Source organism: Lynx canadensis, chromosome F2, assembly GCF_007474595.2.
Source record: "Lynx canadensis isolate LIC74 chromosome F2, mLynCan4.pri.v2, whole genome shotgun sequence".
Classification (NCBI taxonomy): Eukaryota; Metazoa; Chordata; class Mammalia; order Carnivora; family Felidae; genus Lynx; species Lynx canadensis.
In genome coordinates, this window is record NC_044320.2 from 66,467,520 (window position 1) to 66,493,874 (window position 26,355).

Genomic DNA, 26,355 nt, shown 5'->3' on the forward strand with positions numbered 1-26,355 from the left:
ATCAGAGAATAATAAAAGCTACTATGTTATTATATTATTTTTAAAAGATGACGGATTCTTTCAGTTTGTAAAGAGCACCTACAAAACTCTACAGCTAACCTTACAGTAATGTGAAAGTCTGGATGCTTTTCCCCTGGGATCAGGAACAAGGCAAGGATATCTGCTCTCACTCCTCTCACTGCTCTCACTCTTACTCAACATAGAACTGGAAGTTCTAGCCAGTGCAATCAAGCAAGAAAAGCATAAAAAAGACATACTTATTAACAATGAAGAAATAAAACTGTCCCTATTTGCAGATGACATGATTGCCTATGTAGAAAATCTCAAGGAATCTACAAAAAAAACAACAAATAAAACCCCCAAACTTCTAGAATTAATTAGTGAGTTCAGCAGTGTTGCAGAATATAATATAAATGTGCAAAAATCAATCACAGATGTATATACCAATGATGAACATGTGGAAACAGAAATTTTAAAACACACTATTTATAATTGATGTAAAGGAAATGAAATACTTAGGTATAAAAGTAACAAAACATGCCTAGGGACTATGTCCTAAAAATTACAAATGCTGATGAAATGAAATGCTGATCTAAATAAGTGGAGTAACACATTGTGTTTGTGGATTGGACGAATATACTAAAGATGTCAGGTCTCCCTGAATTATCAATAGGTTTCATGCAATTCCTATTAAAGGCACAGTAGGATTTTTTGTTGGGATAGGCAAGCTTACTGTAAAATTTATATTGAAAGGTACATGATATACAATAGCTATAGCAATTCTGAGAAGGAAGGATAAAATAGGAATCATCTTAACCAATACTAAGGTCTATTCTATAGCTATAGTAATCAAAACTATGGCATTGGTGAAGAGATAGACATAGAACAGGATAGAGAACACAGAAGTAGATCCATACACATATGCCCAATTGATTTTTGACAAAGGTGGAAAAAAAAAAACAATGGAGGAAAGATCATCTTTTCGATATATGGTGCTGAAGCAAGTGAACATGCATGAGGAATGAAAAGAAAACCCTCGGGGCGCCTGGGTGGCTCAGTCAAAGCATCCGACTTCATCTCAGATCATGATCTCATGGTTTGGTTTGTGGGTTTGAGCCCCGCATTGGGCTCTATGCTGACAGCTCAGAGCCTGGAGCCTGCTTCAGATTCTGTGTCTCCCTCTCTCTCTGCACCTCCCCCGCTCGTTCTCTCTCTCTCTCTCTCTCTCTCTCTCTCACACACACACACACACACACACTCTCAAAAATAAACATTAAAAAAAAAAGGAAACCTCAACCTAAGTTTCATACCTTATACAAAAATTAACTCAAAATGGATCATGGACTTAAATATAAAACCACAACTTTTAGGAAAAACTTAGGCTAAAATCATAGATCTAGATCTGTGGCTAGTCAGAGTTCTTAGACATGACACCAAAAGCATGATGCATAAAAGGAAAAAATGATACATTGGACCTAATCAAATTAAAATTTTTTGCTCTGTGAAAAAGCATCCTGTAAGAAGATGAAAAGACAAGCAATAGACTGGGAGGAAATATTTGCAAACCTCGTATTTGACCAAAGACTTGTATCTGGAATATATAAAGAATTTTCAAAACTTAACAGTAAAAAAATAAACAATCCAATTAGAAAATAGGCAAAAGACATGAACAGACATTTACCAAAGAGGATATACAGATGGCAAATCAGCACTTGAAAAGATGTTCAACATCATTAGCCACTGGAGAAATGCAAATGAAAACGGCAAGGAGAGCTCACGGCATGCCTACCCAAATGGCTAAAACAAAAAATAGTTGTAACAGCAAATGCTGGTAGGATGTGGGGAAACTCACACGTTTCTGGTGGGAATGTAAAATGGTGCAGCCCCCTGAAACAGTTTGGCACTTTCTTATGTAACTAAACAAGTGCTTACCATATGGCACTCTTAGACATTTAACCCAAAGAAATGAAAACTTGTGTTCATCCAGAAACCTGTGCACAATTGTTCATAGCAGCGTTATTTGTAATAGCCCCAAGTTGGAATCAATCAAAATGTCCTTCAGTGGCTGAATGGTTAACAAACTGGCACATCCACACCACGGAATACAACTTAGTAATAAAGAAGAAGGAACTATTGGTAGACACCGCAACCTGGGTGAATCTCCAGAGAATTATGCTTAGTGGGAAAAAAGCCAACCTCAAAAGGTTTCATGACTCAAACGTACAAAATTATGGAAATAGGAAATAGATCAGTAGTTGCCAGGGATTGGAGAGGGAGAGAAGTGGCTATGGCTCCAAAAGGGAAGCACAGGGCATCCTTGTGATGGAACTGTTCCAGATGTGGCCTGTAGTGGTAGTCACGTGAATCTGCACATAACACTTGATAGAACTAAGCACATACACAAACGGGTTCATGTAAAATTGGTGACATTGAGTAAGGTGCAAGGAGTGTATCAATGTCAATTTCCTGGTTGTGATATTATACTACAATTGTGCAAGGTGTTACCATTGGGAGAAACTGGGTGACAGTATATGGGATCTTACTTCTTTCAGTTGCATGTGAATCTACAATTATTTCCAAATAAGAATTTTAAAAAAGGTACAGAGAAAGATGAAAGAAATATTAGATTATTTGTAATTATCTTTTTTTATTCTATAATTGTTAATCAGTAACTACTTAATCTAACTTCTTGTCCAAGTGACCGATCTGTAATACAGATCTGTCTGTGGCATACCAGCCAGTCCCTGATGGTCTTCTGCCACCTTTCTGAATACATTCCAAGTTCCAACAAGGCACCAGACTTGAGCCATATTTACTTCTTCAGCCTCAGCTTACCACCTCTTGCCTTGCATGTGACACTCCAGCAATACTGAATTGTTGAAAATTTTCTGCACACCCTATTTTTACTCTGTGCTGTCTGTCATTCCTGCTATTCATTTTACTTGGAATGTCTCTGTGACTTCCTACTTCTCGTCTAATTCTGACTTTCCTTCAAGGTTCAACACAGGAGTCACCTCCTTCATGAAGCCTTTGTGAACTGTGTGTGTGTGTGTGTGTGTGTGTGTGTGTGTGTGTGTAATTATAACCTTAACTGCCTGTAGTTTGAATCAGTCTTGGCTTGGTGTTGCACTTAGCAAAAGTATCACAGCAAAAGTCTGACATGCAGAAATAATTTTAAAACAATCTATATCATTACTGCCATCTTCCAAGAAACTCCAAAAGGGGTTCCATTCATAACACAGAGCCAAACTTTAAAAACAAGACCAAATCACTCTCCTTCCCCTCTTTACCTTCCAGTGCCTTGCTTGTTAGCTGCCCATAATCTCTCCCTCTCTGCTCACCTCCCCCAAGACTCTACACTCAGTTTGCCACACATCAAGGTTTTCCTTCTCTTTCCTGCCTCTTGACTAATTACTTTCTTTTCTGCCACTGGCTCTTAGCCCTTTCTCATGTAAATCCTTCAAGACTGTCATTTGCCAGCAAACCCTAGGTTACTAGGGTTACCATAACAAAATCTGCAGACTGGATGGCTTAAACAACAGAATTTTATTTCCTCACAGTTCTGGAGGCTGGGAGTGCGAGATCAGGTGTCAGTAGGTCTGGTTTCTCCTGAAGCCTCTCTTCTTGGCCCACCTTTTCACTGTGTCCTCACATGGTCTTCTGTGTGCACGCATCTCTGCTGTTTCTTTTGTGTCCAAATTTCCTATTCTTATAAGGAGCCAATCAGATTGGATTAAGGGCCACACATATGACCCCTTTTAACCTTATACCTTTTTATGGGCCCTACCTTCAAATACAGTCTCATGCTGAGGGAATTAGGGCTTTAACATATGAATTCTGGGGAGACAATTCAGTCAAGGGAGGCTGAGAATCCAAGCTAGCAAAGATAATATCCCTCCTGTTTGTCATAGGGAGCAATCGATGAAAATTTGAGAGCCTCTCCGTCTCTCTCCCTCCATAAAGTTAGGGAATATCTTTTTGTACTCAATTTTAAGTCAAAAAAATTAAATCTATAGATTTTGGTGTTTCAGGAGCATGACAGCCCTCCTGGCCAGTGCTCATTTCTGGCGAGCTCATCCGAAACCTTTTATCAAGGGTGTGAAAATTAACAAAAGGATATCTTGTTTAGAGTAGAGTTGGATGCCAGCAGGGGGTGCTCTTAGGCCCCACCACTTGTCAATTGCAGACCCAACAGGAAGAGCCAGATCTTGCAGTGGACACTGCTGTCCCAGCTGGAGGAAGAGATGCCCAGCCAATGAGAGACAGTCACAACTCAGCCAATGAAAAGCCACTACACGTTTCAGTTTACTCCAATGGGCTTTTTGTTTATAATCGCCCTCCCAACTTCCCTCTTCTTTGTTCTGCCTGCTTGCTTCTGTTTTTGCAGTAGTATGCTTGTCCTTGATCGTGATTCCCTGCTATTCCCAAATAAAACCATCTTTTGCTGGTAAAATAACTGGTTGTTATGGTTAATGGGGGCATGTGGTAATTAATTAATGTTCAATGTCAGCAAGAAGAGTCAGAACCGGGAGCCCTGTGGTGCCTCTCAGTGAGCAGCAGGACCACTGGGTTGTCTTTTTCTAACTGGATGTGAGTAGTCGTTCTTTTCTCCACTTTGACACTTTTGCCCTTGAAGCACATTTTGATTCTAATTTGTATCCAAGGAGCTAATGTACCAATAATTACATGCACTACTATGTATGTATTCACTCTTTCAACATTCCTTTCCTGTTAAAATGGAAACTGTTAACAACATAACTTTTTTTTAAGTTTATTTATTTATTTTGAGACATAAAGGGAATGAGAGAGAAAAAGAGAATCCCAAGCAGGCTCCACACTATTAACACAGAGTCAGATGCAGGGCTCAAACTCATGAACTGTGAATTCATGAGCTGAGCTGAAATCCAGTTGGACACTTAACTGAGCCACCTAGGTGCCCCCAACATAACTTTTAAAATAATATAACAAGGAGGATATTTCCCTTTCTTTCTTTCTTTCTTTCTTTCTTTCTTTCTTTCTTTCTTTCTTTCTTTCTTTCTTTCTTTCTTTCGCACAAGTGAGGAGCAGAGAGAGGGAGAGGAAGAGAGAGAGAAGCAGGGCTCCCCTGATGTGGGACTCGAGCTCACGAATTGTAAGATCATGACCTGAACTGAAGTCAGATGTTTAACGACTGAGCCACCCAGGTGCGTTATTTTCTTTTTTAAACAGAGATAAGACAGAAGTTTTATCAGTCTGGTAACCTTGTAGCTGGGAGTTTTACATTCTTTAAAATAATTACACTGAAATGAAACTCAGTGTTCTGGTACTTTATATACTTTTTAATGGTCTCATCATGGTTGAAGCAAATACCATCAAGTCTAGAGTCATAAGCAAGCGTCTCCTTTCTGCTCAGGCTTTGATGGGCACATCCTGAAAGGTCTCAGCCTTGAAAATAAAGTGGAAACGAGAGGCAGAAGCTGTGTGGCAAGCCAGTCATGGTGGGGAAGAGATAGGACAGCGCTCAGGCATGGGTTCCCAGTCTGGTGAAGTCCTGAGGTAAGTTTCTGGGCGTTGTCCTGACTCTCCTCGGGGTTTCATGGTCTTGCCACACACTGGGTAGAACTAATTCCAGCTGAAATCTGAGCCAGCTAAGTTTGAAATGTGAGAAAATTGCAATCCTCTCAAAGTGTGGTTCCTGGAGCAACAGCATTACCTGGGAACTAGTTAGAAATGCAGATTCTCACTCCCCACCCAGACCTATTGAAACAGAGACTCTGGGGACCCAGCCCAGCAACACATGTTTTACTAAGGCTTCCAGAAGCTTCTGATGTATGCTGAAGGTTGAGACCCCCACTGCTCTGTTTCTGTCACCACCTATGCCAAGAGGCTGCCAAACAGGCCCAAGTGCAGTTTAACTTTCCTTTACCAAATCAACGCAACCACAGACCCCTGGTTCCAACCCAGGTAGGCAGGATTTGAATTTCTAGAGGGATAGGAGGAAAAGACTGACCTAAAACTAGCGTCCCAGGTAATTCTTGTTCTGAGGGAAGTTTGTAAGCCCTTAGTACCCAACTGACATCGCTGCAGTGATCTGATAGTCAGCTGCTGGGGTAAAAGTCTTCCTGCAAGCTTAGCATTCAGGAAAGGGAAGAGAACTAACATTTATGAGCCAGGACAATGGGACTATGGGCTAGCCACTGTTCTAGACATGTAGCATATATTACTCCCTATTGCTGTTTATAACAACCCTATGACGTAAAGTTTGTGCTCAGACAATCTAAGTGTTTACCCAAGGTTACCCAGTAACAAGCAGGGCTGGGATTCACCCCCAAGGTGGTTTTGTTACCTCTAATGCCCTTCTGTGTGGCCACCAGCATGGGCAGCTCAACTTCTCTCTGACATGTCAAAGGCTTGCAGAATCTTCTTTTTCTCTTCCTTTTCCTTCTTCCCCCTTTAATAAAATAGAATCCTTTATTTCACAAGTACTTATGGGGTCCCTACTGTGTTTAAAGCACTGTGTTGTACACAAGTGTATACAGTATTTAAATACAATTTAAGAAGCTCTTAGACAACAGAAGGTACTTGGAAGGCAGTGAACTTGGTGGCTGGGAATGGAGGGTCAGGATGACCTTGGGATCAAGTGATAGTCTTACCCTTTTTACTAGCTGTGTGAAGTTGGCAGGTGGTGTGTGTGTGTGTGTGTGTGTGTGTGTGTGTGTGTGTGTGTTTATATAACTTAAGTCTTAGTTTCCTCATTTGTGCAAAAAGAACATAGCAGTGCCTCTCTCATAGTGGGTAAACCCTTGATAAAGGGCCTGCCACAGGTTGAGGGTGCATTAAATTGACTCAATAAATAAACTGTTAGTGTCTTTAGTTGATTATTATTGCCAGCTGTAGTAGATGCCCTAGTAAATTGGCTGCTGCATTTGATAAGAGTTGATATTTGTATTTATAAAGTGACAATAATTTGGGTTAAAAATACTACTAAATGTCATGTTCCTATAATCATTCCTTAGCACCCCCAAATCACCCCTACCTGCAGAACCCCCATCCTCCTCTCCCCAAATTCATGGTCTCCTTCCTCCTTTGGAAAACTGGTTTGTGAAGGTATCAAGCTATGTTTTGAGTATATAATAGTTAAAGGAGATGTGAAACATGAAAGGAAATTAGCCTGTTCTTACTCAGGTGCCCACTCCAGCCTGGTAGTACTCTTTGGACATCTTTCCATTTATATGTTGCCTTACAAACATTCTTTTCTCATATGTAGTGCTTGGTATACCAATCACATGGGTCTCCAGTAAATGTTGCCAAAGCCACTGGGACCAATGTGCGTAATTGCAGAGATTAGAGAGGTTTTTGATGAGAGAAGCAACTTAGACCCTTGGGAGGGATCTCGGTGGAGATGGTTGTTGGTGTTGCCTCTTCCCAGTGCAGCAGTCCTTGCACTCACAGACCTGGATGGTTCTAGAACAGCCTTATAGAAAAGGATATTTATATCCTCCCTTGGGTCTTTTTTCTTGGCCAGGAAAACTGGGAACCATGAATGTACTAACACAAACCTGTAGGTTTCGGGGCCCATGGAGGGTTCTAGAAGGAAAAAAAATGTGAGTAGCAAAAGCAGACTTGGTGGTCTACAGTTTCACTTAAAAAGCAATAATGTAACACTAAAGTAAGTTTCATAATTTTATTTGGGAATTTAAATCTGTATCTGTTCATGTGAACTGTTTAAGATATACTGACATGAAAGGAAAAAAAAAACACAGGTGACTCTTGCAGGTCTGCACAAATAGCCCAGTACTGGTCGCGCATGTGAGCTGTTTCATTTCTTTCTGGTTTGCACTACTACTTATTTTGAAGAGAAGATTGAAGGAGAGGGGAAACAAAGTTAAGACAACAGCGGAGTATAAATAATTTGACGGTGTGAATCAAAAGCCATAAAAATGCCTATATTCTAATTTTTTTTAATGTCTATTCATTTTTAAGAGAGAGAGACAGAGTGCTAGCAGGGGAGGGGCAGAGAGAGTGAGAGAGAGAGAGAGAGAGAGGAAGAGAGAGAGAAGCAGGCTCCAGGCTTCAAGTCAGTCAGCCCAGAGCCTGATGCGGGGCTTGAACTCATGAACCGTGAGATCATGACCTGAGTCAAAGTTGTATGCCCAACCGACTGAGTCACCCAGGAGCCCCAAAATGCCCATTTTCTAATATAAAAAGTCAACTTGGGGATTAACTAACCTAAGAAGTTAATTTAGAATATGAAAAAAGCCAAATATACATTATTCATTGCTCTGTCATTGGTAGGAGTAAAAATTTGGAAGCAATCTTGATGCCCTATAATAAGGATAAATTATTAAATTTCTATTCAACAAAACATTGTGTACTTTTAAAAATAGTGATTGTGAAGATTATGTGGCAACATAGAAAATACTTAAAATGTCATCCCTCAAGGGAAAAGAGCTGAAAATTACACTACCCAAATGAAAAAGATGGAAAGGAAATACATCAAATGATAACAGCTGTGTTTGGGTAATGGCATGATGGTAGTTTTTTCTTTTGCGCTCATGATTATTTTAATCAGTTTTCCAATTTTATAAATTGGAAAACCAATTAAAAATACCCAAATTAAAAAGCCAATATTTAAAGCCAGAAAGAATGAAATGTGGTTACTTTAATGTTGACTGTTCCGCACAGAGCTTCATGAGGGATTTCACAGGGGACAAAATTGCAAACAGTTATTGCGATTTGTGGGGGGTGTGCATTTATTCCGAGTTGTTACGGTGGTTGGAAAGACAGTGGAATAATAGCAAGAGAAACTAGACCCTCCCACCCCCAGCTGCCAGTAATTCAATCTAGGGCTTCAAGAACCAATTTCTGCCCGTTCAAAATGTGGCTCATCCCTGGAGACTACCTCCTGCAGGCCATTGTGATAGTGATGGCGGGGATGTGGGCTGGCCTCTGCAACAGCTCCCAGAGGGTCAGGCGTTTGATGGAGGGCCTGGGCAGCTGTCTGGGCTTGGGGTTGCTGGTCATCAGAGACAAGGCAGCCTGTGCAATGTTGACCTGGAGGTGAACAGTCCTCTTTCTTATACCCACTCCCTGGAGGCAACAGTCCCTCATTAGGGTACAGTTTCTAATCCAAACAGCCATTAATCTTTCTCAGGGTTAAAAGGCCAGAAAAGCAAGTTTTGCTCTCTATTTTGGTACTGTACTTGTCTGTCTTTTGCAAGAGCAGACTTACTTCACTGACCACTGGAAAACACCCCACAGCTGTGTCCACAGCTATGCAAAAATGCAGAGCCCAGCATGGACCTGGTGCACAGAGAAGGGATACAAGTGCAAACCGAATAGTCTGTTTATTGTGACCCTTGACAAAAAGGATAAACATGACGTACTTGAAACAAATTAGTATTCTGTAGCATAGGGAAGCGCATGGATTTTAAGTGAAAATTCCACCATATATGATAGTTCACTGAAAGTGATATTATACAAACTTTTGAATAATATTCTTTTAATTTTTCTTGCCTTAGCAAGTAAATGAATCCAAATAAATAGAGCTATAACCCCTAACAACTTTTGGTCTTTTAAAGGTAATCAATAACAAAATAGGATTTGAATTAGAAAGATGCACTTAATTGTTGTCTCAGAAGCATAAGAGTGTTTGGTTTACAGAAATGGGCTGACTTTCTTATCTCAGACTCTTTTAATAGCCAGTAAGTCAAGAAACACATCTTTTCCATATTCCCAAAGTGTAAGGACCAGCACGATGGGTATAAAGATAAAAAACATGAAGCCTTCCTCAATCTGTTTCTTCATGCTTGACCTTTAAATCCTTCCTCTACAGAGTGATCATCACTGTGAATACCAAACACTTCTGGTGAGTCACATTTAGACATCTGGCTACTGATAGTAAAGGCAGCGAACGTTTAAGAGATAGAGAATTCATTTATATGTCTCACTATTTTACATTAAATTTCCCAAACTCAAAATTTCACATTAAGGATTAGGTAATACATAAAATCTAGTCATAGCATATTCAAGCTGGAAGAGGCCTAGGTTGAATAAAGTAAAACTCAAGACAGACCAAGGGACTGGAGTGGAACCTAGGGCCTTTGACCCCTAGCCTAATGCTGTTCTAATGATACCACATCACTTTGTAGAATGTAAGAGTTCTAGAACTTACCTGGACTTTTTTTGGGGGGGTGGGGTGGGTTGGTGGGGAGACACATATATGTTTTTTCTCTGCCAAATGTATTTGGAAACATTAACAACTTTTACTAAAGTTTCCTGAAGGATCTCAGATTGGCAGAGAATTTAGCTGTATTCTGCCTCGTTCACACAGCTTCTGCTTTCAGAATCCATGATACTCTTGAAATGGAGGGAATTTTAGCTAGATGTGGTCTGCAAGGTATAACTGAAATTCTGTTGGCCCTGTCCTATGCTTGCCTTTAGAGCACTTGATGTAAATAATTTGAATGTCCTATAGGAATTAAAACTATATCTTAATGATACCATTTCTAAGTCAAAAATATATGCACACATATAATATATATAATAAAAAACATCTACCAAATTTTTAACAGTGGCTATCTTTTGGATGGTTCAATATTAACAAATATTTTCTTTTGTGTTTACCAGTTTTGGGTACCAAATGTATTTTATGTTTATAATTAGAGAAAACTCTAGAAACATTATTTCAATGTTATTTAAAAGATCTCAAGGACATAAAGACTTTTATACAGATAAAGTGGGCCTGGTCAGGCTGAATGGCACAGTAATGCACTTCTTTTCCATTTTTAAAAATCCTGATGTAATTATATATAGCATTACTTATTTGATTAAAACTTTAATTCAGCTTAAAACACAAATAAATCCACAAGGGCACTGAGATCCAGACTGCCAAAGACTTGAGCAGGCAAAAAACATCAGTGTGGTTACCTCTGTGAGGCGAAATGAGCCGTAGAAGTTTCTGTAGGCTGGGATTGACAGAGAGGCAAATGATCATGCTACTTAGATTCTACTGGCAAGGCTGAAGTCTATTAACTAAAACACTGCTTGCTTTTGAATTAATTTATTCTGAGCACCAAAAACATTTTTCCAAAGAGGGAATTACCATGTAGGGTGTTAGTGTTTTTCTCCAAAGAACAATTTGTTTATTTACCACATGATCAGTCTCTCATATTTTACCTCTTTGGATCTGCTTTAATCTTTAAGTATTAGTTACTAGTATTTTCATAAATTAAGATGAATCTGACCTAAAACAATAAAATGATATTTCTCTCTTTTCTCTGGTCCTTTTAAAATGAGAAAATATGTGCTTATAACAAATCCAAACAATACAGATGTTTATAAAATAAAAAGGGGAAGTATAAAATATAGGGTGAATATTTTCTCTTAATTTTCTGTACCCCAAATTCTATTTCTCTAGTGATAACTTTTGTTATTTTGATGTGTATCATTCTTCTTCCTATATATAGACAAATACTTATGTATAATTAAAAAGTTAAAATCAGACCATGCAAATATTTAATTGTTCTGCTTTTTTCCAACTTAGCAGTATATCATGGGCATATTTCCAATATGTTTATCTCATTCTTATTGATAGCACTATAATATTCCATTACTTAATATACTCTGATTTATTTATCTGTATACTATTAATGAAAATCCTATTTCAGATTTTTTATTAGAGTGCTGCCAGAAACATCCTTGCCATCTTCCTTAACACACTTGTGCTCATATTTCTATAGGCTCAATTTCTAGACTAGGGATTACTGGGCACGGGATATGTGCATTTATGTTTTTGATAGATACTGAGCTTTTGCCCATTTTATAAATAGAGCAGTTGAAATCCGTGTGTGGGGCAGGAACATGAATGCTGATGTCTAGCCCAAGGTCCAACATAGTGGGCATTCTTCCACTGTTTACGGAAGTAGTTTGACTTTGAGCATTAGGGAATCTTCTGCAGGATAAACTTATTATCACATTCAGATTGGTAACAGGTATGTCATGTGTGGAAATAAAAAGACAAAGTTCTGGCTAGCTTGGCTTCTGTGGTCAGGACTGTGATGGCCAGTGGTAATTCTTTCAGTGAGAATGAAAATTAATACAGTTTCATTGAAGCTTCAAACAGAGCAGACAGGTCCTCTTCTGACTGAGGGCGTGGTGCAAGCTTGGTGACCCTTTCCTGAAACAGTAAATAAAAGCAGTTACCCAGGGCTTTGAAAAGACAGTTTGTAAAAGGTACTAGGTTATGTAAATTAACTTGGCCATAAGAAACAATCACTTGATAATAGTTATATCTTTGAAATCATATTTTGGGGCGCCTGGGTGGCTTAGTCAGCAAAGCATCTGACCCTTGGTTTTGGCTCAGGTCGTGATCTCACGGTTTCATGGTTCAAGCCCTGCATCAGGCTCCACACTGACAGTGTGGAGTCTGCTTGGGATTCTCTCTCAATCTCTCTCTCTCTCTCTCTCCCCCCCTCCCTCCCTCCCTCCCTCCCTCTCTCTCTACCCCTCTCCCACTCACGCTGTCTCTGTTTCTCTCAAAAGAAATAAACTTAAAAAAATCCTATTTCTTGTTTGCCCTATTCTAGCTGATCCCCAAGTCAGAAGTTTATCGAATGACACCTCTCCCACAAAGCCTTCAAAAGCCATTATGCTTAAGTTCTGGCAATAGCCTGCCCAAAGTATAGAACCAAATCAACCTCGGGTAGAACACCGCCTATAATGACCAAACTGCATTGGTCAGCAGCCTATGCCAGGTAGGTCGTCTGGGCAGAGAGCACTGTCCCAGGCATAGCATGTGCTGCCAAGGAAAATAGAACTGGGTTGTCCTTGACTTCAAAGACTGTATACTTTGCAACTTGGACTTAACGTATATTTAAAAAAGATTTCATTAGGACTTAACTCTCAGGCTACAGGCAACAAGTGACTCCTTTTTTTCCTTTTTAACGTTTATTTATTTTTGAGACAGAGAGAGACAGAGCATGAACGGGGGAGGGGCAGAGAGAGAGGGAGACACAGAATCGGAAGCAGGCTCCAGACTCTGAGCCATCAGCCCAGAGCCCGACACGGGGCTCGAACTCACGGACCATGAGATCGTGACCTGAGCCGAAGTCGGACGCTCAACCGACTGAGCCACCGAGGCTCCCCAAGTGACTCCTTTTTAATATTAACTAAGGTTTTCTGCCTTCCCAAATGAATTCAGCGACTTGCTTAATTTCTCCAATGTTATTGAATGGAGTTAGCAAAGACAGCCAGCACATCTTATTGCTATATATACCCCCATCAGTGTCTTCTTAATCCCAATGGGACAGAGGATTAAAAGATACTATAATGACCACCCTGTGTCCAAATTTCTGGGCCTAAATGAAATTAAGGTATAGGGATTGAGTGTCCAACTCCTGATTTTGGCTCAGGTCATGATCCCAGGGTCATGGGATCGAACCCCATGCCAGGCTCTGCATTGAGGGTGGAGCCTGTTTGAAATTCTCTCTCCCTCTCCCCCTCTCCCCTGTGCTCTCTCTCTAAAATAAAAAATTAAAAAAAAAATTAAGATGTATGCTATATTTTTGGTTCCATTCTCACGGGTCTCTCAGTTTATTTTCTTTTAAGCACCTATTTAGGAGCATAGCTGGTAGATGAGGCAGCTCTATGAGGGCAGAGCTGTGTTCAGTCTTCTTGCCCAGTGCCTATGAGAGTGCGTGACATGCACATAGGTGCCCAACAGTTATCTGATGAATTAATGACAGTGGTGGGAGGGGGGATGTTGACATTTCAAATATTCACATATTCAAGACAGAACTCTGCCTCCTGCCTCCCATTTTCTTCATCTCAGAAGTGATACCCAGTCACTCAGGCAAAAGCCTAGGAGTCCTCTTGATTTTCTTTCCTTTCTCTACAGGTTCACTCCATCAGCAAATTTGTCCAATCTCCCTCCAAAGTAAATCCCAAATCTGACCACCTCTCACCTCCTGTTCCACCACAACCCAAGTCTAAGTCATCCTCACTCTCCCCTCCACAAGTCTGTTTCCACTTTTGCTCTACTCTCGCCCCCTACAGGTCATTCTCCACAGAGCAGCCAGGTGATATTCCCCCCACCCCCCCACCCCCCCAGTATAAATTGCTCCTATCATTGCTTGCTTCATGCTCTCTGATGACTTCCCACTGCAATTACAAGACTATGCCTCCAGTGCCACCCTGTTCAGGCCCTGATGCTCACCTCAGCTCTGACTCTTCTCCCATCAGTTCATCTCACTTAGCCCCACCATCCCCTCTCAGTCCCACAAAAATGCTCATCTTCCTGCTGTCTTAGGGCCTTTCCCCTCTGCCTGGAGTGCTTCTCCCAGATCTCAACGTGGCTGCCTCCACCTCTAGTCAGAAACCTTCTGTGACCACCCTCGCTGGAGTTCCCTCTACACTGTCCCATGTGAAATCACTATATCATTGCCCAGGTTTTCCTTCATATCATTAATCATTAACGGGAATGATTTCATTTATACCTTATTTATAGATTTGATTAGATGCCCATTGTCTGTCTTCTCTCACTAGAATGTTAGGTCTACGAGGTAGGGAAGAGACTTTATTTTTCTCCTTACCATATCCTGTTCAATGCATGTAAAAACAGGACCTCAGTAAGTAAAAGGAAGGTAAGGTAAAAGGAAGAATGAAAATAAGAAGGATGTATTAAAAACATTAACTCAGGGGTGCCTTGGTGGCTCAGTTGGTTAGATATCTGACTCATGATTTTGACTCAGGTCATGATCTCCCAGTTTGTGAAATTGAGCTCTGCACTGGGCTCCGTGCTGACAGTGCGGAGCCTGCTTGGGATTCATATACAAACTCTCTCTCAAAATAAATAAATAAACATTAAAAAAAATTAACTCAAAATAGATCTAAATGTAAAGACTTACATGTAAGATGTAATACTAAAACTCTTAGAAGAAAATAGGGGAAAATTTCATGACATTAGATTTGGCAATATTTTCTTGGCTATGACACCAAAAGCACAGGCAATAAAAAAAAAATAGGTAAATTGGACTACATCCAAATTTGAAACTTTTATGCATCAAAAGACACTCTCAAGAGAGTTGAAAAGACAGAATGAGAAAAATATTTGCAGATTATACATCTGATAAGGGAGTAATATCTAGAATATATAAATAATTGCTACAACTCAACAGCAGAAAACCCTAAACAACCCAACTCAAAAATAGGCAAAAGACTTGAATAGATATTTCTTCAATGAAGATATGTAAATAGCCAATAAACACATGAAATCAGTCATTAGCAAAATGCAATTCAAAACCACAATGAGTTCCCACTTCCCATCCATCAGGATAGCTATAAAAAAATGGAAAAAACAAATCTTGGTGAAGATGTGGAGAAATTGGAACCCTTGTGTATTGCTGACTTCACTTATTGTTGGTGGGAATGCAAAATGGTACAGCCTCTATGGAAAACAGTTTAGCAGTTCCTCAAAAAGTTAAACAGAGAAGGTGTACCCTATGATCTATAATTTTATTCCTAGGTATATAGCCAAATAGATTGAAAGCAGGGACTAAAACATATTCATACAACCAATGTTCATAGTAGCACTATTCACAATAGCTTAAAGGCAGAAACAACCCAAATGTCCATCTGAACATAAATGGAAAAGCAATATGTGGTATATCCATGCAATGGAATATTACTCAGCCATAAAAAGGAGTGAAATTCTGACATTAAGGATTTATGCTAAGTGAAGTCATTATACAGACCCAAAAGAACAAATATTGTAGGATTCCACTTATGAAACGAGGTACCTGTAACAGGCAAATCCGTACAGACAGAAAGTAGAATAGAGGTCATCAGAGGTTGGGGAAGGGGAGTTATTGTTTACCATTAAGCAATAGAGCAGAGCTTCTATTTTCTGGAAATGGATAGTAGTGATGGTTGCACCACACTAAATGTACTCGTTGGGACTGAATTATGCACTTAAAAATGGTTAAATTAATACATTTTATATTAGATATATTTTACCATGATTAAAAAAAATAATTAAAGAAAGGAAGGAAAGGGGCGCCTGGATGGCTCAGTTGGTTAAGCATCAGACTTTGGCTCAGGTCATGATCTCATGGTCTGTGGGTTCGAGCCCCACATCAGGCTCTGTGCTGATTGCTCAGAGCCTGGAGCCTGCTTCTGATTCTGTGTCTCCCTCTCTCTGTGCACCTCCCTTGCTCTCTCTCTCAAAAACAAATAAACATTAAAAAAGACAAAAGGAAGGATGGAAGGGCAGATGGGAGAAGGATGGGGGACAATATGATGAATGTGGGTGAAACCAAATAAGAGTTTATATTGCAGCAGATCTTCAGAGATTCTAAAGAATTTTGAGAATCCAGAGCAAGGCAGAGACCTGTTCATGGCGACCTACATACCTGTGAGCGGCAGGGTCAAGAACGGAAATTCAGCATTTGCTATGGCCGACAATTATTGCCACAGTATTCTGTTTATAACAGGAGAGAATCTTATCTGGTGATCTCAGAGTCCCTTAAGATGATCCTGTTCATCTTTGGTGAAATAGTTCAGGATTCTCAGAATTATTTCAGGCCAAGTGATCGGGGTTTCTCCTACACATTTCTAAAGCTCCATGATTGGTTAAATGGGGGCAAGGATGTAATTTTTGTGATATATCCCCTCATGTATCATCTATGCCATAGAAAAGCCAAACTCTCAGAATTAAGATGTGTTCAGCGCTATTATTTATAGATGCATAAAACCAAAGGACAACTGATTAACATGGGCACTGAAATAAATCCTGACTACTACTTTTAGCACATTCATAAAATAACAACATTTTGACTGGCCTGTCTGCCAGGGCGTGGAAGTGCTCATTTTGGTAGACAGCTCTCCTCAGAAATGAAATGTTTGGATTTGAAATGTAAATGTTTTTTTCCAGAGGTTTCAGAAACCCCACTTGGAAGATTAATTTATTCTTGCCTGCTCCCCTTGCAGCCTGGGTATGGCGGTTGGAAGCCTCTGCACACAGGGCTGCTGTTTGCTGCCATCAGTATGGGATGTGGTGTTCGGTCAAGAATACTGGCCTGGTTGTTCCTTCCAGAGAAAACTGATCCCTCCTTGCTGAACATAAAAGAAGCTTTATCAAATGTCGACTACATAAATAATCTTTCTGGCAATATTCTTTGCAGCAACCAATATATCCCTCTCACTACCTTAAATCCTGTAGATACTAATAAGTGAAGATTAGCTTGTGCATGTGTAAAATTCTGAAGTTGCCATAGCATTCCTGTAAAATGTTCACTGCTGCCAAAAAATACCAAACAAAAAACCCATAGTAGTTCTTCATCTGCAAAACAGACAAGCTGATTTCTAAGATGCCTTCTAAGTTCCGTGCATCTCTCCTGTCCTCTCCATATATAGAACACATTGACTCAATTACATGGACTCCAAAATGGAACTAGTGCTACTTTCTTAAAATTAACTATGTATGTTTCTCCCAATCATAGAAACATGATTTAAAAAAAAAAAGCAGGATACGTGTTGGGGCTGCTTTATGAATACAACTTGAGGAAATCCTGGCCTCCTGCTTTTTGACTTGTATTCAAAGGATTCAATTTGTCTTGCATCTTTTGTGAAACTAAGAAATTAGGTTTGTCTAATTAAGGTTTTGCTATCTGTGATTTCCCAGTGTGACATGTACACTGAGGCATTTAATATGATACCTAATTAACTTGCTATTTTAGTGGATGGTCTCAAATGTTAGTTTGGATTGCTATCTGGAACAGTTTCTGAAAGTAAAAGACTGAGCACAGTAGAATTTAAACAGTAAACACTTGCCAATGTGTGCTGATGGCAAGAAGATGTGTTGCCACTAGCAATCAAATGGCCAAGAATATCACACAGTTTCATCTGAAAATCATGGACACCATCCCTGGAGGTTGACAAACACACATTCCTGAACAAACAGAATTCTTCAGAAATCCCCTCCTCCCCCAGTCTTGAAGAATGGACACTATCACTGGAACCATGCTATAAGAGCCAAGCACCATGTCAAAACTGTGGTGACCACTTGGTCTCTGGTATCCCTGGACAGGCTTTCATGGCTTCTTGTCATTAGTTGACTCCTATTAGGTGTAAGGAAACTTCTCAAAAAATTACTACCATTCAGCCATTAAGCTCACCTGCCCAGAAGACTTAGGAGGAGAGAGGGCTGCAGGTTTACAAACATTTGACATGTTTACTAGCCTGTGCTAGGTGCAGTAGAGGATGAAGGAGCAAAACACATCCTTGCGCTCCTGGAACTTACAGTCTAGTAAGTTTGGATAAAATAACTGTGATGGTCATATTCTTTGGCTATTTAGTCCGTTGGACTTGTTGGTTAGAGCTAAGTGTTTCTGAGTTAGCCTAGGAGCTCAGTTACACTTTGAGATGTTTCTTTTTCTCATTCATTTGTATTTTCAGATACAACTGAGGCTACTGGATTTGAGTGTAAATGAAGGAAACTGCTGGCCCATGGGCCATGTTTGGTTTGTACAGTGGGTAATACAGGGAACGCAATACAAACATCCAGATTGCTGATACATATATACTTTTAATTGGATGCTCTATGAACACTGGGACCTGAATTTCTGCTTGGAGATAATAAATTGTAGCTGAAAAGATGCTCACCCAATGAGATGGATTATGAGCTTTCCAGTTCACGGATGTCCCCGCCACTCCCTACTGCTTTAAATTACTTTGTTCATTGCAATTGCCTACCTACCTCCTGAGGACACGTGAATCCGTTAACCCAATCCATACAAATAACATCTTATGTGAGTGGTGAGATCTTCAACATTCTAAGCAGTTGCCAAGTGGGGAAGAAGCTAGTGTGAGGCCTTTGTTTAACCAGAGGGATGAGGGAAAAGCACTGCTACTTGTGGTAAGCGGGAATCTGTGTAGCAACATTTAGATAAATAAGACCCAAAGTGACACAGATGTGTATACAGATGTTATGTATATAAAATGTACACTCTCCCAGATATGTTAAAAAGTGATTTTGTAATGGTATCCATTTAAAGGCCATGCCTATTTTTCACAAAATAGTAGGAATTTTAACTGTTTATAATATAAAACAATATTAGTGGCCCTTTTGGAATGGCTTCACATAGTTTTATAGAGGACTCTTAAAAGAGCAGAAATGGTAAAAAGGGAAATTCTGCTATACTTCAAGACAAATATGGATGTTTTTGCCTTGATTTTTTATAAAAGATCCTTTCAGTTACATCATAACAGCTCCAAAAAGCCACAGGTTTATGGAAGAATATATAGGTAAGGGAGGCCGGCCCCTCCCATAGGAGAAGAGAAGAGCTGTTCTCTGGTATGGAGGAGACCTGGGTTTTCCTCTCCCCTAAGACCCCCCCACCAAGTGGACCATGTTTTTCCAGCAGCTTTGTGCTTCTCCGAAAGGCATGAGGACGCACTGCATCTCTTACCTGGGGAAGCGTTCCTTTCACTAACGCAGGGATATCAGCCTTGGAGTAACCAATGGCAGCTAGGCCATCATCAACATCCAGATCGAATAAGAATTTCCTGAGCGTGTCTGCCAAAATAGGCCCAGCGTCTGGGATCCTGGCAGTGCGGGTGTCAGCTCCTAGAAGACACAAAGTGCTGACTGTAGAGAGAGAGGGTGTCATTCAGTCACACGATAGCTGAATACATAACCTACTGCTGGCTGCCTACCACCGAGGACAAGGGCACCGCTGTGCCTCCACATGGAGGCCAGCCCAGCATCAACCCTGCAGAACACAGATGGGCCAGGCCAGCCTGCAGGACCCCGATATCCTTTGCAGGGAAGTCGTCTGGGGTGTGCTAACCTGGCTCTCACATTTCCAATGGGCTCCTTGCCCCTAGTGTTGTGGGAAGAAGAGGAACCGAGCCAAGAGAAGAGGCATAGGGAGGAGACCAAAAAAGAAGGCTGGTGTTTGGATGAGGAGGCAGGAGCATTCGTAGGAGAAAACACAGGTTATGTAACTATCAAGGCTTGGAATTTGCTGACATCTAGAGGTATATGTGTTCAACGTCTTTTCTCCCAGCAACATCTTAGGCAAAGAAGACAAACCCTTTGCAAACACCTTGTGAGGCAAGGATATATTGAAGTGCAAAAGCTCTAACACTGACTGCCCAAAAGGAAGAAAATGACAAAAATGGACTATGTGTGGCCAGGGGAGGAAATACTTCCTCTCTATTTCTATGAAACTTTTTATTTTAAGGGCCAGGGCAGGTTACTCTAAATAAATATTACAGGACTAGTCAGGCAGAACCAAGAACAAGACTCTGAGAAAACAGTGTTTAGTATGTAGATAATAATGATGTTGGTGAAGAGGGGAGAAGGTTGCCAAGGGTTGGAAATTTGTAAGGAAAAAATGTAGACACGATTCATAGTTAATGCATGAAATCATAGAGACATCAGTCTGGACGAGCCAGGGGTTCTGCCCTCAGGCAGGGGTAGCAGTGAGAGGTCCAGACCCTTAGCACTCCAGCCACCCTCCATTCTAGCTGAACACATTTACTGCCAGGAAGTGAAGCACTCTCCAAACAGATGTAGCATTATTTATTATCCGAAATGCCTCATGTCGAGCCTAAGTCCACTTTCTCTGTATTGTTCACCAGGAGACTAGAATGTACAGTTTACCTCCATGCTGAAGCACACTATTAGTTTTAACCTTTTTCTTCAATGGCAGCAAGAACTGTTTTAGTAATCCGGAAAAAAGTATAAATAGACCCAGATAGAAGGCTAGTTGGGAGAGCAGCTGGATGGAAGGTAAACCTTGCCTGACAAGACCAGTCTGTATTACACAGTGGCAGCTGAAATATGGATTAGGTGGAAAGGTGACACACGATACAAGGTTTATGAGGTTTTTATGTTCCTGCGATTGCTGCCATAAAACACACCATCAAAGCCTCTGGGTTTTCCTGTGAAGTGTTTTAGAAAAAAAAGAGAGGGTGGGAAAGAGAATAAATCGGTATAAAGCTAAGAGAATCTAAGATTACACAAGGAATTAAAATAGTTGATGGCTAAGTATGGAATAACATTAAACAAAACTTCCTATGCAAGGAGGAAGAATTGGTAGGTTCTTCCACCCTGGCTTTGTCTACCAGAAGAATTGCTTTTCACAGTAGTGTTGTTGGTTGCCTGGAATTTTATTTACCTTTAGGTTTTCTAAGACTTTCCCATTTCCCAGACGTGTAGCTGACTACTTGGGCTCCCTCCTACTTACACTGCATATTTACAAGGCATCTAGGCATCTGAGTCCCCAAAATGGCTGAAAAATAAACCCCAGTCCGAAAGGGAAAAGAAACAAGATCATTGGGAAGGTCGACGCCATATTTCCAGCAGCGCATGCTGGGAAATCAAGCCCGTGCACAGCTTCTCTAGCCTGGCTTCTCTCATTAGCATTCCCAGCACAACACCTGGAACTCTGTGAAAGCACAAACGTCAGAGTGTGAAAGAGAAGTGGAGGGAGCAGCACACGTGGAAGGAATCTGTGGTCATGCCTACCTTTTTGGAAATAACCTCTCCAACGGCTGGAGCTAGAAGAGCATAATGAAGTTTTCTTTTTAGCTTTTCCCTTCCTACCCTAAACACAAGTAGGGGAATAAAATGCTTGGAAAGTTAATCAAATACTCAAAGTCTACTTGAAAGAGTTCTCATCTTAAAAAATACCAAAAATTTTTACTTAACACTAAAGCTATCCTGAATATAATTTTATTTCTTATAAGATTCAAAAAGCACTGTGGGTGTCTTATTATAGACATTATTTATTCGACAGAGCAGCAAAACAGATTCTTCTTTTGGGATCTTTTTATAAAGTTTCTAGTTGTTTAGATTCTTTATAATTGGGAATGTGCTGTTACGTCCAATTTAGATTCATTTTATTACCTACTAAACATAGCAAAAGCCAGTTGTAACATTAACAGTATATAAAGAGTCACTTTTCTTGGGGATGAAAACAATAGAAATATTATTACTCCAAATTTAACATAAGCAATATTTGGTTCCATTTCATTGTTAATAGAAGCAAAATTACAGAATTTTAGTGCTAGACAGACTTCAGGTAGGTTACTCACATTTTATTATTAAGCTATTTCAAAGCAACTTTCTAGGTATTATTATCCTTTCTGGATTATCTTCAGAAGCAACCCTATGATACGCTCCACATATGTGGGTCACAGATTTATGTGTCATGGTTCATACCCAGTATCTCTGCCGTTTCCAGGTGCCGTTCAGGAGACATCTGTGCTGTGAAAGTGAACACTGCTGGGGAGGTGAGTACCACAGAAAGGCCATGAGGCTGAAGAGAAACAAACTGTGGTGACCAGTGGGGCAACGTTGGTTTTCAACATGCATTTTCTAGATATTAAATTACTTTACCCTATACTCCAAACAATCAAGAATTGACAAATATATTTAACAAATACATTTATGGCAACTGTGAGGAATATGAAATTAAAAAAAATTTAACATTTATTCATTTTTTGAGAGACAGAGAGAGACAGTACGAGCCAGGGAAAGACAGAGAGAGAGGGAAACACAGAATCCAAAGCAGGCTCCAGGCTCTGAGCCTGTCAGCACAGAGCCCAGCGCAAGGCTGGAACTCACGAACAGTGAGATCATGACCTGAGCTGAAGTTGGGACGCTTAACCAACTGAGCCACCCTGGCGCTCCAGGAATATGAAATTTAATTAAAGGGTTTATGTTTTTACCACCAGTGGGTGATCCACATTATAATCTTTTGCTTTGTATGTCTTCACTAAGCCTGAAATTGGGTAGGACATTCCATGGCTAGAAAAGAAAGAAAGTCCTTATGTTGACACATCGATACCAGAAATTCAGGTTAACAAAACAAAGATACTTTTATGGGAGAGCCTTCACAGTCTGTTGACCATATAGTTATCTCACAAAGTTATACATTGTGTTTTCTTTGATACAACAATATATGATTATGCATTGGACATTTTGTGTATTCATTAACAAAACCTCTGAAATGTTCAAATTCAAATGCTCATGGAATTGTATGCCACTAAAAAGTGTTCATGCAGAAGTTGATCCCCAAACACATTGATTAACTTGATGATCTTGAAGAATTTACTTTGAAGTTTCTTTAATAAGCTTCAGGGCATGTGTTTTCTATTTCGCTCTGCACTGCCTTGGCAGTGTGTTCCTGCCCAAGCTCATGATGTGGGTGGGAGTTTTAGGAGCCAAGATGTGCTGCATTAGATATGCAAGCTTGACCTGCCAGTCATCTGTCCCATCAATAATTGATATATCCTTTCAAATGTTATATACTAACATAGTTGGATCATAAATGATTTTTGCAGTTTGAAAGGTTATCAAGAAAAGGCACCATGGTTTTTATTTGTGGGTTTTTTTTAAATTTGTTTTAATGAAAAAAGAAAAAACAAAACCTCTTTATATCCTCTTGAATTCTTAGCAAACAAATAGGACAGTATTATAGTTTACTAGATGACCCAGAATATATATATTGTGAGAAGTTAATGTATTTATAATTAAAATATTGAAAGTGAAATGCTTTATAATAGTAAAATGGTCTGTAAGTCTTTTTGTGTGGGTTATTAGACGACTTTGGGGTTATTCACCAAAAGATTTACATTTCATAGAAAGATGAAGTATTTTGGTGAACTGTATGAGTACTTATCAAAAAAGGTATCCCTTGCCTATTAGTCTTCATGAGACAGATCAGAAGCTGTTGGTTCTCTGAATTGCTGGGCACTTAGGAATGTACTTTACCTTTCTCAGGCTTCACAGTATTTGGAAAAATATTGCATAGTGTCTTTTCCTGAAGTGAAAGAGTTCATGTATTTTCCAAAAGTAACTTTTTAATGATACCGAATGACTTTCCTCGATTTATTTTAACAGTTGTATATATTCCTTGTAAAAATTAGAATGATCCATAATCCTATTTCTTCAAGATAACCATTATAAAGTACATCTTCTGGTCTTTTTATGCATATCTTTAATTTATGATCGTATGTGCATACAGTTTTAAACATTGCTTTTGTTACTTAATATTCTTTTTAAAAAATGTGTATTTATTTATTTTGAGAGGGAGGGACAGAGAGAGGGAGAGAGAGAATTCCAAGTGGCCTCTGTGGGGGAGGGCTCTATGTCATGAATCATGAGATCATGACCTGAGCCAAAATCAAGAGTCAGACACTTAACCTACTGAGCCATCCAGGTGTCCCTGAATTATACATTTTAAATGGGTGAATTTTATAGTGTGTGAATTGTATTTCCATAAGGCTGTTACCAAAAAAAAAAAAAAAATTTAGGGGCTACCTGGCTGGCTCAGTCAGTAGAGCATGTGACTCTTGATCTCAGGGTCATGAGTTTGAGCCTCACATTGGGGGTAAAATATACTTAAAAAGAAAAACTTAAAAAAATCTATGACTCAACAAATCACATTTGAATTAACAAAACATTCCAGTACCTAAAGTTAAATTTCTTCTTTCTATGGCATATTTAGATCTTACACCTGTCCCAAATTATAAACATTTAAAAATAAAAGCAATAGCTTAGGTGAATAAATATAGTCTCAGATTTGCTCACCACAGATGAACACCAGCATTTCCAAAGCCAATGCCAGCAAAAGCACTTGCCAAGTGCATATTAGACCTTGCTTCAAGATCATCAGGATTTCTGACAGCCCTGTGGATGATATAAATATCTACATCAACACTGGCATTTCCTACAAAGAAAGGGCAGCCTTAGGGAAAGATCTGGGGAAAAGAGAAATGCTACTCAGTAGGAAGAAAAATTAGGTAACTTATTCAAACGACATCTTGTCTTCTAAATGAAAACTGAAGGGAAACATATTTTCTCATCAATGGTTTTGGGCAAAGGCATAATAAATACTCTGTCAGGCTGCTCCTGTGATAAAAGTGCCAGGGGAAGAAAGCACTGACCCTTGGGCTGTGAGCTGCTCTAGAAAAGTGCCCTGAGAGTCATTCTTCTTCTTCATTTGTCAATGACCTTGACTGCAGCTGTGAATGGACTTCAAGTAAACATATACTCAGAATGCATAGGGCTCAGACGGCTTCTCAGAGTCCCTGCTGCCTCGGGCTACCTGCAGGCTAATTACAGCCTGCCCAGCCATCTTTTTTTTTTTTTTTTTTTTGTGACACTACCCCAAATAGAACCCTCTGGAGGCCTCTTAGTATCTGTGGAAACTATACATGTTATTTTAATATTTATCATTATAGAAGTGGGATGTTATTGTAGGACAAGGCTTTGCTTGCTCTAGATGTCCCCAGTGCCACTTTGGAAAAGCAAATTCTCAAAGGCCCCTTGCAGATGGAGCTCAACCTTCTCATACACACTTGCTTAGAAACCCTGCCCCAGGGAGGAAGCTGAAAACTGCCAAATGAACCCTCTGTGCTTGCTTTTTCTGATTTTGCCTGGAGTAAGGGTTTCTGTTATGTAGAGTGCTATAGCCTTTTATCTCCTTTCATTTGGAATGGTGAGGCTTCTGTGGCCCCTTTCCAAACCGGGGTTAGTTTCTTATTCCTTGAATAACAAGATGAAATAGCAGATGATGGGGCTTTAGCTTGTCCTCTGTCCATTTTACCCCCTTACCTTCCACCATGCTCTGCCAAGCCTTCTGTCCCTGTCGCACACACTGGCTGACCGTTATCTGGATCTGCATCTACCCAGTGAAATGCTGCCATGCTCTCTGATGGTCTCCTGAAATGGTTCTATGTCCATTCCCCCTGCTGCACTACAAAATACAGTTTGAGCTCCCTCTCTAGTACAGCTTCTAACCAGGGTCCACAGGAAGCACCATGTTCACATCTAGGTCCAAACTGCTGTGTTCTTTCCTTCCATTATGTGTAAGTACAGAAGTGAGTCTGATTTTGCATAGTTCCTAATGTTTCAGGGATCAGCTTTCATCTCTAAGTATATCTTTGTTTTCTTAGGAGCCAATCATGGATACATCATTCATAAATCTTTCAACATCTTTTAGGAGGCTTTTTATATCTCCTGGGACAGACAACTCTACATATGTATTTCTTAAACTCAGTTCATATGAGTTTGCTTAATGGGTTGACTCAGTGTACCTTTGGACAGGGCCTGCATGGGCACAGCCAACATCTGCCTCTCTGAGTCTCATTACCGCTCTTGGTGTAACCAACTCTCAAAGGACATCTCCCTTCACCTTAGCTTTGGTTTTGAGGCTTTGATGAATAATCCTTCTATATGCATCCTTCATAAATCAGGGGCTCATATTTTGTCCTCTTGCCCTTGCCTTTTCAGACTGAAGGATCCAGGTTTCATCCATCCTCATGTGTCTCCCTCCCTGACTTTTGCATCCTTCTGGAGCTTGC

General features: G+C 40.0%; 1 protein-coding gene across 2 annotated transcripts in view; it reads right to left on the minus strand.

Moving 5' to 3' along the window:
* Window positions 1-11,367: 11,367 nt before the first annotated feature.
* ADHFE1 (alcohol dehydrogenase iron containing 1) overlaps window positions 11,368-26,355 on the minus strand; it is a 31,196-nt gene continuing 16,208 nt past the window's right edge. The window contains exons 10-14 of one of the 2 annotated variants that reach the window (XM_030304341.1): window positions 24,581-24,679; window positions 22,717-22,795; window positions 22,208-22,304; window positions 19,446-19,603; window positions 11,368-12,157 (exon numbers count right to left, since the gene is read on the minus strand). In XM_030304341.1, coding sequence (XP_030160201.1) covers window positions 12,074-12,157; window positions 19,446-19,603; window positions 22,208-22,304; window positions 22,717-22,795; window positions 24,581-24,679 — 517 coding nt within the window. In that variant the 3' untranslated portion in view covers window positions 11,368-12,073. Of the gene's footprint in view, window positions 12,158-19,445; window positions 19,604-22,207; window positions 22,305-22,716; window positions 22,796-24,580; window positions 24,680-26,355 lie in introns of those variants that run through there. The other variant, XM_030304342.1, reaches the window with a different exon arrangement.